At 39.4% G+C, this 15,334-nt stretch overlaps 1 protein-coding gene across 1 annotated transcript in view; it reads left to right on the top strand.

Moving 5' to 3' along the window:
- LOC129260933 (E3 ubiquitin-protein ligase MYCBP2-like) overlaps positions 1 to 15,334 on the top strand; it is an 82,880-nt gene that overhangs the window by 36,022 nt on the left and 31,524 nt on the right. Inside the window, exons 32-47 of the mRNA XM_064114632.1 lie at positions 33 to 340; positions 1,211 to 1,353; positions 2,061 to 2,161; positions 3,198 to 3,413; positions 4,492 to 4,789; positions 5,519 to 5,637; positions 6,816 to 6,959; positions 7,411 to 7,583; positions 9,967 to 10,111; positions 10,780 to 11,024; positions 11,440 to 11,555; positions 12,169 to 12,377; positions 12,905 to 13,042; positions 13,549 to 13,657; positions 14,503 to 14,630; positions 15,049 to 15,328. Coding sequence (XP_063970702.1) covers positions 33 to 340; positions 1,211 to 1,353; positions 2,061 to 2,161; positions 3,198 to 3,413; positions 4,492 to 4,789; positions 5,519 to 5,637; positions 6,816 to 6,959; positions 7,411 to 7,583; positions 9,967 to 10,111; positions 10,780 to 11,024; positions 11,440 to 11,555; positions 12,169 to 12,377; positions 12,905 to 13,042; positions 13,549 to 13,657; positions 14,503 to 14,630; positions 15,049 to 15,328 — 2,872 coding nt within the window. The remainder of the gene's footprint in view (positions 1 to 32; positions 341 to 1,210; positions 1,354 to 2,060; positions 2,162 to 3,197; positions 3,414 to 4,491; positions 4,790 to 5,518; positions 5,638 to 6,815; positions 6,960 to 7,410; positions 7,584 to 9,966; positions 10,112 to 10,779; positions 11,025 to 11,439; positions 11,556 to 12,168; positions 12,378 to 12,904; positions 13,043 to 13,548; positions 13,658 to 14,502; positions 14,631 to 15,048; positions 15,329 to 15,334) is intronic.

Raw genomic sequence — 15,334 nt, forward strand, 5'->3', positions numbered from 1 at the left:
ATTGAACAACTTTGAATTCTTCCATTCTACAGAGCGAGGTGGGGCCAGATGGTCACAGCCAACGATGGAACTCGCTCGAGCTCGTCAAAGGGTCCTACGGTCATCTTGACCTCGCCAAGGACATTGCAGAGATCAAGTTTGACCGTCCAGTCCCGGTCAAGGAAGGGGTCAAGTACGCGGTCAGGCTACGTAACCATGGTAACAGGACGGTGAATGGAGACGGTGGGATGACCCATGTGAAGTGTCCCGACGGAGTGACTTTCTCGTTTAGTTTATGTAGATTGAGTAGCAACGGAACAAGTCAAACAAGGGGGCAGATACCTCAGATTCTCTACTACAAGTAAGTATTATGTTATCACTTTCACAAACCTTCCCAAGAGAGAAGGAAATAATTTTGAGATAAATAAGTCAAAGTTAAAATTTTTGTCACTGGATTGTTAAAACCTTGTATCTCAAAATGAAAAAAAAAAATGCGGGCAGCTCAAGAAAAAATATGGCAATGGTGGCTTTGTCATAATGATTGAAAATAGTCTCCTGATTACTGAATATACTACTTTATGAACATTTAGTTATGAGTGGAAACATAACTACCTGTACTTTTTCTTGTATGATCTCAGAGTGAGTTGACTGAGTGAGGATTTATTTTTCAGAAATCTAATTAGGATGGAACGAGCGTTGTGTGAATAATAGTTTCATGCTTTAGGCGTGAGGATCCCGCCTTTTAGACTCTTGCTCATCCCCCCAGTCTGGATCACAGCCTATCCCCATATACATTATACAACATTTCTGGTGATTTCATGCAGAGTCACATAAATCTCATGCATGGCTCCTGTTTGGACTTGGCACTACTATGTATATGTATAATATGTATCATTATCATCATTATTCCATCATGATAGTAGTTATTATTTCATTCAAGAAATTGATACATTATCAAAAAATACAATATTGTAAGAATAAAGAAAGTGTATCCTCCGGACTGCTGGGTAAAACAAAAAATGGGAACTGAATAATTTTTTGACTATTTGACCCTTTCTATTGGATGCTTACAAAATAAAATAGAAGAAAGAAGATAAAGAGAATAGTGTTAACAGACAGTGTGTAATACTTAATGAAAATATAATGCTATATAAATCATATATAAATCATATGTACAGTATTATTATGTAATTTTTTTATCATGATATTCATTTTTTTTTTCATTGTATAGTACTGCGGCAGAGAGTGAAACCCAGAGGGTTGAGCCTAAATCACAGGTTATTGAACAGCAAGCAAGGGTCAATGTACTCTCCATCATGACAACCATCGTCAAGGCAGCTAGTGAACTACTCAAGAAAACTGATGGTTGCCAAGGTAAACAAATCTACTCTGGATTATTTTCTTTGAGATATCATATAAAAGAGCAGATATTGAACTTTTGTAACGATGTGATTTTATTTTCGAAGCTAAAATACTCTCTGCCATATGATTTTTGGGGCATCTTTCTACTTTTTAATGGTTTTTACTCACTCATGTGTCCTTGAGGATTCATCTAGTTTATACCAGTATAAAGAACAGACTCTAAGCAAGCTTTACAATGATTGGTTATTTGTCTATTACATATGGGATTATGCCATGATAAAGCATTTGAAAATTTTTGTGTATATAAATGCAAACGCCCCCTCCACGTTAATGAGACCTATCACAGTATCACCACTAATAAGGTTATGCAGCTAAGTTTCTGATATACAAAGAATGTCAAAATTAAATATAGTTATTAAAAATGTCATGAAGTTAATCAACAATGCTCCTGCAATTTTATATGGCAAAGTTTCAAAATCCTTAAAAACTCTTACTAATACTGTGCAACTCATATTCATGGTTATCATTCTGCGGTTCATATTGGCTTCATCATCTTAACACTGTAAGGTACATTCACTTTCAAGAGCATTATACAATGTATTGTGTATCAGATATGACCCAGAGTTTCATGGTTCACAAAAACATTGAAACACATTTTTATTTACATGTATATCTCAATCATTTCTATGAATGATTTTCTTGTTGAATGTTTCTTTCAGATTTGGAGATTCCTGCAATTTTTACATCATCTCATCTATTCTCGCAGCTTCTACCTCTAGTCCTAGCTTATATTGGTCCTGTTACATCAGCTGATCCTAAGGTAAGGTCTAAAATAGTTCTCTACTCTACCTCTAGTCCTAGCCTATATTGGTCCTGTTTCATCAGCTGATCCTAAGGTAAGGTCTAAAATAGTTCTCTACTCTACCTCTAGTCCTAGCCTATATTGGTCCTGTTACATCAGCTGATCCTAAGGTAAGGTCTAAACTAGTTCTCTACTCTACCTCTAGTCCTAGCCTATATTGGTCCTGTTACATCGGCTGATCCTAAGGTAAGGTCTAAACTAGTTCTCTACTCTACCTCTAGTCCTAGCCTATATTGGTCCTGTTACATCAGCTGATCCTAAGGTAAGGTCTAAACTAGTTCTCTACTCTACCTCTAGTCCTAGCCTATATTGGTCCTGTTACATCGGCTGATCCTAAGGTAAGGTCTAAACTAGTTCTCTACTCTACCTCTAGTCCTAGCCTATATTGGTCCTGTTACATCAGCTGATCCTAAGGTAAGGTCTAAACTAGTTCTCTACTCTACCTCTAGTCCTAGCCTATATTGGTCCTGTTACATCAGCTGATCCTAAGGTAAGGTCTAAAATAGTTCTCTACTCTACCTCTAGTCCTAGCCTATATTGGTCCTGTTTCATCAGCTGATCCTAAGGTAAGGTCTAAACTAGTTCTCTACTCTACCTCTAGTCCTAGCCTATATTGGCCATGTTACATCGGCTGATCCTAAGGTAAAGTCTAAACTAGTTCTTTATTCCAACTCTAGTCCTAGCTTATATTGGTCCTGTGACATTGGCTAATCCTAAGGTAAGTTCTAAAGTAGTTTTCTTCTGTACATGTACCTCTAGTCTATGCCTTTTATATTGGTCCTGTTTAATCTGCTGATCCTCAGGTAAGGTCTAAACTAGTTCTCTAATCTTCCTCTAGTTCTAGCTTTTATTGGTCCTGTTTACAGGTAAGGTGTAAAGAAAATCTGGTTTTTGCCTTGTTTTAGATTTCAGGCTTAGCATGTACATAATAACATTCCTGCATTGCTCAGAATACATTCCATAATGTCATCTTATTGTCATTGTTTTCTTTCAGAGTGCTGTCCAGGTCTTAGATCTCTTGAAGGACCTCCTCCCTCCAGTGGCTTCCATCAATCAACAGTTTGCCCCGCCCACTCCACCTGTCAATCAAAGTACAGATAGTTGCAATGGCCAATCAGCAGCTGACGTTCACACCATCACCACCTCCATGCATTACGCTGTGGTGGAGAGCGACCATCCCTATAAGCCTGCCACTGTCGCAAATTATAAGGTGAGAATCTCATGGGTAATTCCGTGATAAAATTGTCATTTTTCACCCCATTCTTACTTCTCTTCATGAGCTGTTCAAGCCTTGATCATGTGAGAGCATTATATCCTTTCGTATCGACTAGAAAATAGAAACAAATTCTTGGACGTTTTATGCGACAGTTAAAATAGGAACAGTGCTTCTCAGCCAACCAAAATCAAGGCAATTTGTCAGATCTGACAACTTGTTGGACACAAAGGCCCGTATTGTGAACTCGGGTTTAAATTCAACCCTGGTTTAAAATTGTGGTTTAGCTATGGAGAGCCAATCGGGGCACAAATCCCTAACAGGACACATCCAATTTACTAACTCATATGACACCCAAATTGTTCATAATTGTCTGTGAATGATAACTGAAGTATTTTGAAGCATTTTTCCTCATTATGAAAGCAAAAGGAAACAAAATAGTAAACATAAGAAATATACGATATAAACAGATTTTTTTTAATTTTTGGCTCCCCATAATTTTAGCAGAGAGTTAGACCATGGTCTAAGTTAAACCCAACTTCAGAATACGGGCCAAAATGTTAATGAAATGCTCTCCCAGGAAGGTCCCACATGTTGGGGGTTGGATGTATGTTCCATTTAATTGCCCAAATGATTAATTAGAAACAAACTATACACTGTTACCCTAAAGAACTGAGCTACTTTGAAGGTGTCAGAGAATGTTAAGCGTGGGCCATATGCTCCAGCTTCCGATCTCGGCCACAGATCGTTGCACTGAATTTTTTTTGAAAAGTTGCACAGCAGGAGTGTTCCTCAATCATGTCATGTTAGCGCCAGTAAAATAGCTTTCAGGGAGTACATGTTTACAAATTTTATCGGACAATGTTTGCAGTTGCATATCCTGAGGAAAGCAAATCTTAAAATGCGAACCACCATGAAAATGTAAACTGAACTTTTGTGGTTAATTTTATTCTGCAGAAGTTTGTAACCCAAACTTTTTCCAATAAAACAAATATATCATGCTCCATAAGAGAAGAGTATTAAAACATGCCCTTCACCTTAATGATTATTTTTGTTGTTTCTTTGCCTGTTGAAGGTGTGTTTCCCGGATTCAGTGCAATGGATGTTACTGCAGTTTGATCCTCAGTGTGGCACCGCTCAGCCAGAGGACAGTCTCCAACTCTACATTCCAACCACCCATCAGCACCTGACCAACGCGCCCCAAGCCAGCGCATCCATGTCTCCATCTCCGGTTTCTTCCTCGTCGGCAACAGCGCCCTCTACGGTGACGGTTAGCCAGGTTGACAAGGGGCCGTCGGCCGCGAGGTCGTGGCCAGTCATCAAGAAGTGCCACGGTAAAACCAACTGGCCTTCATCGGCTGTTGTGCTACCAGGTAAGCTGCTATCAGTGCTCAGTGCAGGGAAGGAATTATTTCTGTCAAGCACCCAACACTTAACCTAGGTTGAGGGCAACCTTTCTGATCGACCTGGGGCCTGTTTCATAAAGATTTGCAACTACATGTATTTTGACTTTGCCATTATGGTAACTACCTTGGAATCTATTATCATGATTGGCAACTAAGCCCTGTTAATTAACCTGTAACTGTTACCATAATGGCAAACTTACAAAAGATGTATATCTTTAGAAAATGGATTCTGGGTCAAACAAAATATTCTTATTAATAAATGTGGATCAATTGATTCAATAATATTACAGTTGGGGGAGTTTTTCATGGAGCGGTGAAAAAATTATTGGTCTTTACCCCAAGACCAATGTGTGGTCCACATTTCAAGAGAATTGGTTACAAATTGAGAAAGTAGTTCGATGCGCAAGATTTGCACCTAATTTTTGGCATTTTATGCCGTTATCACTGGATACTCCCATTCTTAGCCAATTAGATGCAAGGATGTTAGTAGCTTATAACATTTTTCTCTGAGAATTCATTATTTTCTTCATATGACACTCCCATGGTGTTGTGCTCATACATGTGCATGTATGTCTACTCCAGAAATAATTTCTCCAGGAAACATATGTTTGATATTTTTGATTACTTATAAATGCTAATATTCTATGCAGTTTGGGATTTATTCTTCTCAAAACTTGTTTTCCTTTACCCGTGCAGGCAATGAAGTATCGTTTGTGCTTGGTACGGCATCAGACTACGTGAAGGATGAGAAAGCCAATATGTATGGGTTCAAGTGCACCATTATAGGCTATGAATGGATTCCAGCTTGTGATGAGGTAACAACATTCATTGGAATCCTAAAAAAAAGGGGCATTCCCCAACCTGAAATACATCTATTAAATCAAAAACATATTAACAACAACAAGTAATGAAATTGCGTACCAAAACATATGGACATTTTGGGTATTGCATGAAACTGAAGTTCAATTGCAAGTGAATCATAAGTTTAAAAACAACATATTTGGGAGTTACAAGAAAGATAAATGGTGGTGGTGGTGATTTTTTTAACCTAAATTGATAAGAAAGCATGAATGCTTGTAAGCAAGCAACCAAGGACCGACGGCTTAAAATCCTCTCCGAGGGACCTGGTAATTAGGATAAATGCCTTACCAAAGGGCACTAGCGCGCCAAATGGGAATTAAACCCGGATCACCGGAAACCCAAAACCCCGCTCTAACGACTGAGCTATCGCGCCTCCTCTGGTTTTTCAAATAACAGGAATCTTATAAAACATATATTACATGTACTCATATTTTTGCTTGGGCATTAGGGTAATTACATATTATTAAACTTATTACCTATGTAACCATCAAAACACAATTGTTATAAAGATACCGTGTAATTCGGTGGATTCACAATATGGTGTGCCATCTGGTGGTTGCAGCTGGCGGGCCAATTTTTTACTTCAGGGTTGACATCACGCACAGACGCAGGCAGCGCAGAGTGCTTGTGTACTGTAATGTGACTGTGATGCTTTAAAAATGAAGATCATATGGCAAAAGCAGAGGAAGAATTCACCAAAAACAGTCTAAATTCGCAAAGAAATTTGCAGCAAATTTCTCTCCACCTCCAGGGTCCACCCTGGTAAACCGCATAATTTTATGCAAGCCGGCTAAATCACTCGCATGTACATTAGCGCACGCAACAGATGTCGACTTTTTTTTATGAGGCATTGTGAATTTCGGCCTGTCTGCTACTACCATAGGTGTTGCACCGTTTTCAGGGGTGTGAGAGTTCAGATTTTTTTTGTTTTGATTTTCAGCTTGATTTCAGCTTATTTTTGGCTTTCCTCTGTACAAGAAGTATGGGAGCTCTTTCTATTTCAGATTTTTTACACTGCAGCTTTTTTCAGATCTTTATATTTGTGACCACTCACACCCCTGGGTTTTGTGAATCCATTGAATTGTTCCTTAATGTCGTGTATTCTTTCCAATCATATTTCTTGAACCACTAGGGATTGGTTAACCTTGAGAAAGAGATTGCTTACCTTGGTGGTATGTGTGCTGCATCTATGATAAAGAAAGATATCAGTCTTCCTCCATCGTCTGTTGAGACAGGAAACGAGGAGGTGGAACTCATCACTGAAGCAGCTGAGGAGGTACATATAATGCCATTATTTTATTATTAGTAGTATTATTAGTATTATAATCATTATCATTATCGATATCATTATCATAATCATTGTCATTATTATTTTTATTATTATTGTTGTTGTTATTATTATTATTGATTTTATTATATTGTTATTATAATAATTATTGAAATGATTATTATTATATTTTTATAATTATTATTATGATTATTTTTATTTCTTACTTGCCGACATAAGCAATTATTTTAGAAAATACAAGAAAACAGGAATAGAGCATATTTAAAAGCCAATCCCAGGTTGCTTGGGAAAGGGAAAGAAAATTTGGATGTACCTCCCGTGTGTAACATTTACTCATGACCTGAGTGATTTGTACAGTTTGAATGCTGTAAATATATGAAAACATGTATAAAAATAAATTGTCGATATTTACTGTATTTCTCTTTGTTACCATATCTAGATATTCAGTAGTCATGCAAGCCTCCTATGCCGTGGGTTTGCCCTCGCCCAGCCTCCGACCATCGAGCAAGCCTTGGAAGGAAACCTGCCATTGAGTACCCAGTCAAATGAGAGGGCTTTCCTCCGAGACTTTGTCATGTGCGCACCCGGGACTAGTGGAGGTAGACTAGCGAGGTAAGTCTAGTCATCATTTCCAAAGACAGTATCTCATCTATTGAGACTCAATGTCTCCATTTTTGTCTCGCCTGCGTAGCGGAGCGAGACATAGGTATCACTATTTCCGGCGTCGGCGTAGTCGTCGTCGTTAACAATTGTGTTGTACACCCAATAACTTTCTATAGCTTCGAGGTGGGACCACCAAATTCATACCAGAGGTCCATCTCCTGAAGGCACAGGTCAAGTTCAAACATGAGTCAAATTGGAATAAGGTCAAAGGTCAAAGGTCAATGAACTTTCCATGACTGGCACTGTGCTGTGTTGTACACATAATAACTTTGTACACCCAATAACTTTCTATAGCTTCGAGGTGGGATCACCAAATTCATACCAGAGGTCCATCTCCTGAAGGCACAGGTCAAGTTCGAATATGAGGCAAATTGGAATAAGGTCAAAGGTCAATGAACTTTCCATGACTGGCACTGTGCTGTGTTGTACACATAATAACTTTCTATATCTTCGAGGTGGGATCACCAAATTCATACCAGAGGTCCATCTCCTGAAGGCACAGGTCAAGTTCGAATATGAGTCGAATTTGAATAAGGTCAAAGGTCAATGAACTTTCCATGACTGGCACTGTGCTGTGTTGTACACATAATAACTTTCTATATCTTCGAGGTGGGATCACCAAATTCATACCAGAGGTCCATCTCCTGAAGGCACAGGTCAAGTTCGAATATGAGTCGAATTTTGAATAAGGTCAAAGGTCTATGAACTTTCCATGACTGGCACTGTGCTGTGTTGTACACATAATAACTTTCTATATCTTCGAGGTGGGATCACCAAATTCATACCAGAGTTCCATCTCCTGAAGGCACAGGTCAAGTTTGAATATGAGTCGAATTTGAATAAGGTCAAAGGTCAAAGGTCAATGAACTTTCCATGACTGGCACTGTGCTGTGTTGTACACACAATAACTTTCTATAGCTTCGAGGTGAGATCGCCAAATTCATAACGGACGTCCATCTCTTGAAGGTATAGGTCAAGTTCGAATATGAGTCGAATTTGAATAAGGTCAAAGGTCAATGAACTTTCCATGACTGGCACTGTGCTGTGTTGTACACACAATAACTTTCTATAGCTTCGAGGTGAGATCGCCAAATTCATAACAGAGGTCCATCTCTTGAAGGTGCAGGCCAAGTTCAAATGTGAGCCGAATTTGAATAAGGTCAAAGGTCAATGAACTTTCCATGACTGGCACTGTGCTGTGCTGTACACACAATAACTTTCTATATCTTCGAGGTAGGATTGCCAAATTCATACAAGAGGTCCATCTTTTGAAGGTGCAGGTCAAGTTCAAATGTGAGTTGAATTTGATTAAGGTCAAAGGTCAATGAACTTTCCATGACTGGCACTGTGCTTTGTTGTACCTTCGAGGTAGGATTGCCAAATTCAAACAAGAGGTCCATCTCTTGAAGGTGCAGGTCAAGTTCGAATGTGAGTTGAATTTGATTAAGGTCAAAGGTCAATGAACTTTCCATGACTGGCACTGCTGTGTTGTACACACAATAACTTTCTATAGCTTCGAGGTGGGATCGCCAAACTCGTAACAGAGGTCCATCTAAGTCATTTAGCATACATGTAGTTTTGACATGCAGTCTCTTCATGACTGCAATATGCAGGCGAGACAACGCTCGGCGTTTGCCTTGTTAGTTGTACAACAACAAAATAATGGTTTGTGCTCTCTCCAAGATGTAACTTTGAGGGGACTTATCAGAGAAGTCTTTAAGCCAGGTGTCAACCATTTTGCTTAGAAATCTTGGAGACATCACTACAGCGTCTTTGAGACGTTTCCCAAATCATTGTTAGTCTCAAACGTCTTCTGAGTTTTGACGATGTCTCAGGAAACAAAAGAATGTCTGCATCTGGTGAAAACATCTTCGACCCATCTAAGTGACGATCTATAACAACTGAACATCATAAAGTAGAGAGACGATCTAAAACAAGTGAACATCTTAAAATTTCTTGCACTTACTTGGATTGTCCGTAACTCTCAGGAGATGTCGCAGAGACTTCTTTGCAACAAAAAAAATCTGGAGTTGCAAACTTGGCTTAAACTAGTTCCAAGCCCAATGCCAATGAGATACTCCTTTTAATGTATCGTAATGTAGTATCAGGTTCTCCTCTGAGGCTTTGTCATATGCACATTCAGGATAAGTGGAGGTTGACTAACAAAAAAACACATAATAATTTCTGCTATTGTTGATTACTGAGTGTTATAATAAATAAGCTTCCCTCAAAGGTTCTGTTACTGGACTTGCATAGGTAGACTAACAAGGTAAGCCAATATTTTAACAAATTACGTCATGTTATTCGTTCTTCTTTGTTTTTGTTTTTTAAGGTGGTTACAGCCAGAGTCGTATGTAGAGCCTCGTCAGTGTGATGTGATATTCACGCGAGATGAGATCAGATGCAGTGTTCCAACTGTAGTGACTGTGCTGAGCAGAGACCAGTATGGTGGACTGGTATTTGTACCTGGTTTGAAGGTAAACCTAAACCCAATTTTTTTTAACTTGGGGGGGGGGGGGGCAGATGGGGATGGAGAGGGTGAGGAATAGTAAGAATGATCTCCCTCCCCCCCCCCCCCGAAAACTCACTGAGATCTAGAAATTTATTGCACATTGTTAGATCATGCATGATTTATAGTGTTACAATTTTATCTGAACCAATCTTGGACATATACAGGTGAAGATTTATTAACGGAATCTATTAGAATGACCACCAATTGTTTTTTATGTATGAATAAAAACTATATGTGCCAAGTGATTCCTAGTAAAAAATGTGTGATTGCTGAGAAATAGACAAATTCAGCATGGAATTTGAGTCAGGTGTCGTGTCTTTTTCCAAGCAATAATAATACACTGTCCCACCTGTACATATCTGTGATGGTGATCTCCAGTGCGATAATTTTCAGCTTGGATTTCATGATTTCATAGTATTAGGTTTATGACACTGAATCAGATGTAGATATGTTATGATGTTGTGATAATAAACTTTGAGTTTGAAGACACAAAATCATTCTTTGCTTTACCTATGAGTACATAGCTTTAATTCATAGGATTAAGGTTAAAACTTACTTTTATGAGATGAAGAATGTGAGAGAAATGGACTTGACTTCATGTATCTTCCTGTGATCTGTTCATTTTGTGTCCAGGTGGAAGTAGAAGCTGTCCCTGTCGGTAAGCGAGACCACCCCTACCAATCCTCCAAGTTCCAGAAGACGCCCAACTCTGGGGACAAAGACTTGACCTTTGGGGGTCACAAGCCTCCGACCTTTGACACGGCCTTTGAGCCGGTGATGAGGAGGGGGGTGTCGGTGTACAACTCCATCACCATGATGAAGGAGTACGAGGATTACTCCTTTGAGGAGCTGAGGTTTGCTTCTCTTCCAGTTACAAGGTAAGGGTGTCATTAGTGGTGGTGGTGGTGGTGATGATGGTGATGATGGTGATGATGATGATAGTGGTGGTGGTGATGATGATGGGTTTGATGATGATGATGACAATGTATGGATAATGAAAATGAGGATGATGGCGGTTATGATGGTGGTGAAGATGATGATTACGACGATGTTGACAGGAATTATGATACTGATGTTGATGATGCTGTTGATTGTGGCGATGATGGTGATGATGATAATTATGACAACGATGGTAATGACGCTGATGGCGTTGTGATGATTATAATGATTTTGCAGGTAATGATGATAATTTTGATGGTGATGACATTGGTGATGATGATGAATGGGGAGGAGGATATACTGTATCATAATCTATTTTTATTCCAAAGTAATTGTGTGTTTCAATTTTCACAGACCCAATGAAAGTATGCTTGTCAGAGATAACAATGATGGCAGCTATACAGCAAACTGGACCCCAAGTTCAATTGGACTCTATTCAGTCCATGTCACCATAGATGGACATTCATTAGGTCAGTATAAATAGATACTCAGACCTTGTAGTCTAAGCATACATATTGTCAAACCTTCAAACCTCTCAATGATGGCCACCCAGGGAAACAGAATAATGACCACTGTCCTTCATAGACAGGTTATATGGCACATATTCCTTTCAAATGGGAGACAACTTTGGTGGCCACTAAAGATAGGTTTTCACTATTGACAGGTGGCCGCTAAGGTTTGACTGTACTTAAATGTATATTTTTGAAACTTGTATTTTATTTCATTGATTTTGAATGAATGACAGTTTAGGAATTTGTACTTTGATGTGTTAAAACCATCTGAGCAAAGAATACTTTCAATTAGAGGAATGCCAATGACGTACTTGCATCACGAGTATGTATGTTAGTAAATAAACTACAATAGAGTGATACTTTTCATCATGCTCCTCTGAGATATGATACATGTTTAAAAAATGATAAAATGCAAAGTTATTTTTTTTATGATATCACAATTTGTAATCTATACAAAGAGGCCTGTGGAGTTTAGAAATAACTAACATGCACATTTGTATTGCATGTTGCCCCTTTGATATTGACATGAAGATGATGACAATTTTTTTGTCCCAATTTGTTTTGATCACAGAGGATGTTCCTCAAGTAGAGGTTAACGACCCTCCCCATGGTGTTCTTCCGCCCAATTCCACACCCAAGAAGACCTCTCCACCTGTCAACAAGATGAGGAAGCTCATTGCCAAGTACTGCCGGGGGCTTCGGATTAGGAGTGCGCCCTCTCTGCAGAGTGAACAGATAGGGATCGTTGACGTTGGCGGTGTTATCGTCTTCACCGAAGAGGTTTGTCTTTAGATTCAGTTGTTCGCATAATGTCTGTTTACATTATGATTTATACTAATGATAATAATAGGTACATTTATATAGTGCTAAGTACTTAATGTTTCTAAACAATCTACATTGTAATTATTATTACCCTGGTCATCGGATCTTTGCATGCCAGCATACAATTTATGCACTTTCCCCACTCCCTGGGGAGCATTCCAATACTCAATTGATAGACATACTGTGTAGGCCTGTGCATTATACCAAGTACCTGTTTAACACCTGGGTGGAGAGTGGCAAAGTGCGGGTTGACGCCTTGCCAAGGGACACTTGGCTGCGGTGAGATTTGAACACACGACTCACTGATTACAAGGCTAGAGTAAGAACCACTACACCAAGACGCTAATAGCAGTGTGGCTGGCTCATATTCAGAAAGGTTGTAAATAGCTTAGATATGGATAGCAGGGCATTTAGTTGGCAACAGTTGTTCAGAGGATTAGCGTTTACTTCATTTTGCAATTATTTCATGTATGTTTTGTTTACAGCTCCAAAATGAGGATGGTATTTGGGTGCGGCTGTCCCAAGAGAGCATCAAGAAGTACTGTCCAGACAATGGTCATCGAGAGGGTTGGTGTCTTCTATATAATCAGCACATAGGCAAGACATTCCTCTTCCCTGTTGAGGTAAGGTTGTTTTCTCTTTGAAGATTTTGGAGTGATCTGTTTATTTTATATAAGATAAATATTAGGAGACAGAGAGAGAGATTTGGTGAAGGAAATGGGGGGGGGGGGGGGGAGAGTGATATCTATTCTATAGTGATTAGCACTGTAAGCGTTATTGGACTTCATAAATTTATACTAAGTGTGACATACATGTAACATTTATTTTTTGCATTCTGATTGAAAACCTGTTCTTTCTTATTAAAAAAAAAAAATCAATATCCCAGCTGTCTATTGGCCGTTTTGGCTCACACCCATGCACAGTTTTTATGGCGTTTATCGATACAACAGCAATAACAGTTGAACACTACATTGGACTTGATGGCCAGCAATGCTTTGAATTCATCAGGATAGCAGATTGCAAAACTTTGCAGCGAGAGCTTCTGGTGTTTCAAATTCTTTGCAAAAATTTGCTTTTTTTAATGAAGGACTATTGCTCAGAAAAGTTATAATTTTTTTCACATTTCCAGGAGTCCAAGTCTATTTATGATGACCGTCCCGAGAGAAGGGAATCTCCATCTGCCAGCGGCCTCAAGAGTTTGGATCCTGACAGCCCTGCTCTTGTGAAGCCCAAAACAGGTATCTTGTCATAATTCTTTCCATGCTTTTAATGATAGCTCCAGTGTGATCCATTTTGTTATGGTAGTGAGTTTATATGACTTTACACTGAATTAAAATTGATCTACTGATTGAGAGAAAATACAATTTACAGATACCTCAAATAAACATGTTCTAAAAAAAACCACAGGATTATTTCTCTTAATATCTGAGTTTTAGGCCTTAATTTTTGTTGTTGAAGAGAGAAAATTTGAAAGTACTGTTGTATCCCACATCAATGCAATCCTTTATCCTTCAAAATAATACAGTGTTGCAGAAGGCCCTGTCACCTTCTTCAGAGCAAGCCTTGTGGATGAGTTGCGGGTAATTGTGTGCATTTTCATAAGTTTTTTACATAGGCAAATCAGGCTTGCGTGCGCTCCTGCGGGCAACTGCGTTGGAGAAATGGTCAATTCATGCAAGCTGCAGGTAGCAAAAGTACATGTAGTCACCCTGAAGACACACACAAGGCTTGCACTGAATGATGTGACAAGGCCTGTACAAGTAATATAATAATAATAACTCAGTTCTTGTATAGCTCATATCACATTATGTCATAACGTCCCTATGCGCTTCCGAAGGACTTGGATATTATTACCCTGGCTTTAGCCCCGCAGCCTTTTACAGCGCAGTGGCATTCACATTACCTGGGTTGAGTGCAGCACAATGTGGATGAATTTCTTGCTGAAGGAAATTACGCCATGGCTGGGATTTGAACCCACGACCCTCTGTTTCAAAGTCAGAAGACTAATCCATTAGGCCATAATGTTCCACAAGGTAGGCATCCCTTCTAATAGTAATTCTCACGGGGTATCTTTTGTTTGCAGGAGGTCCTGGGTTGTATCAGGTGATTAACTGTGGCCCGTCAGGTCATAACATCCGCTGTAGGGCCAGTCTGAAGGCCACGCCCATTGGTATGATGGTGATGGGAAACCAGGCTAATGTCGTACAAGAGGTAAGGCTTGGTAATGGTTATATATATACGTGAAGGGATGGGTGGATGAATGCATAATGGATTGATGTATAGATAGGTGGATGGTGGACTTACATGTAGGTATTGATGGGGGACAGATGGCTTGGTGAATAGATGGATAGGACAGATGGATATATGGAATAATGAATGGATGAATTAAAAACAAAATGAAAAACTACTAATATATATACATGTATGTCTATCATAGAAGAGATGAACTTTTCTTTCCAAGTTCTAGAATATTGCTATGAAGTTTGCAGGCCATCTTTATTAGCGCTAGCATCAAGGTCACAATTATGGGTATAAGTACCAAGGCTGACTCATTTACTGGCTTAGCCAACTTGTTTTTTTTACCAAGTCTCATACGAAATATTTATCTTACATCCCCAACACCTTTCAGGTTCGGCTAGGTGACGGTTCCATCTGGGTGAAACTAGACAAGGCCGGTATGACCCGATACTGCGAGAACACCAAGGGAGAAGCATGGGCTCTGTCCTTCAGTAAAGGTGTCACCTACCTCTTGCATGAGAATGACCTGACTCTCACGGACAAGGAAAAGGCCAAGGCTGTGTCAGAGAACTTCTCCTTCTACTCCGTGTCGCAGGCAGGAAAAGGAGTCGTAGGTTTTGACTTCAAGAATGCCCAGGGGCCACCTTCCTTAGGCTTTGCCCAAACGAAAGGTGAGG

Source organism: Lytechinus pictus, unplaced genomic scaffold (assembly GCF_037042905.1).
Source record: "Lytechinus pictus isolate F3 Inbred unplaced genomic scaffold, Lp3.0 scaffold_19, whole genome shotgun sequence".
Lineage (NCBI taxonomy): Eukaryota > Metazoa > Echinodermata > Echinoidea > Temnopleuroida > Toxopneustidae > Lytechinus > Lytechinus pictus.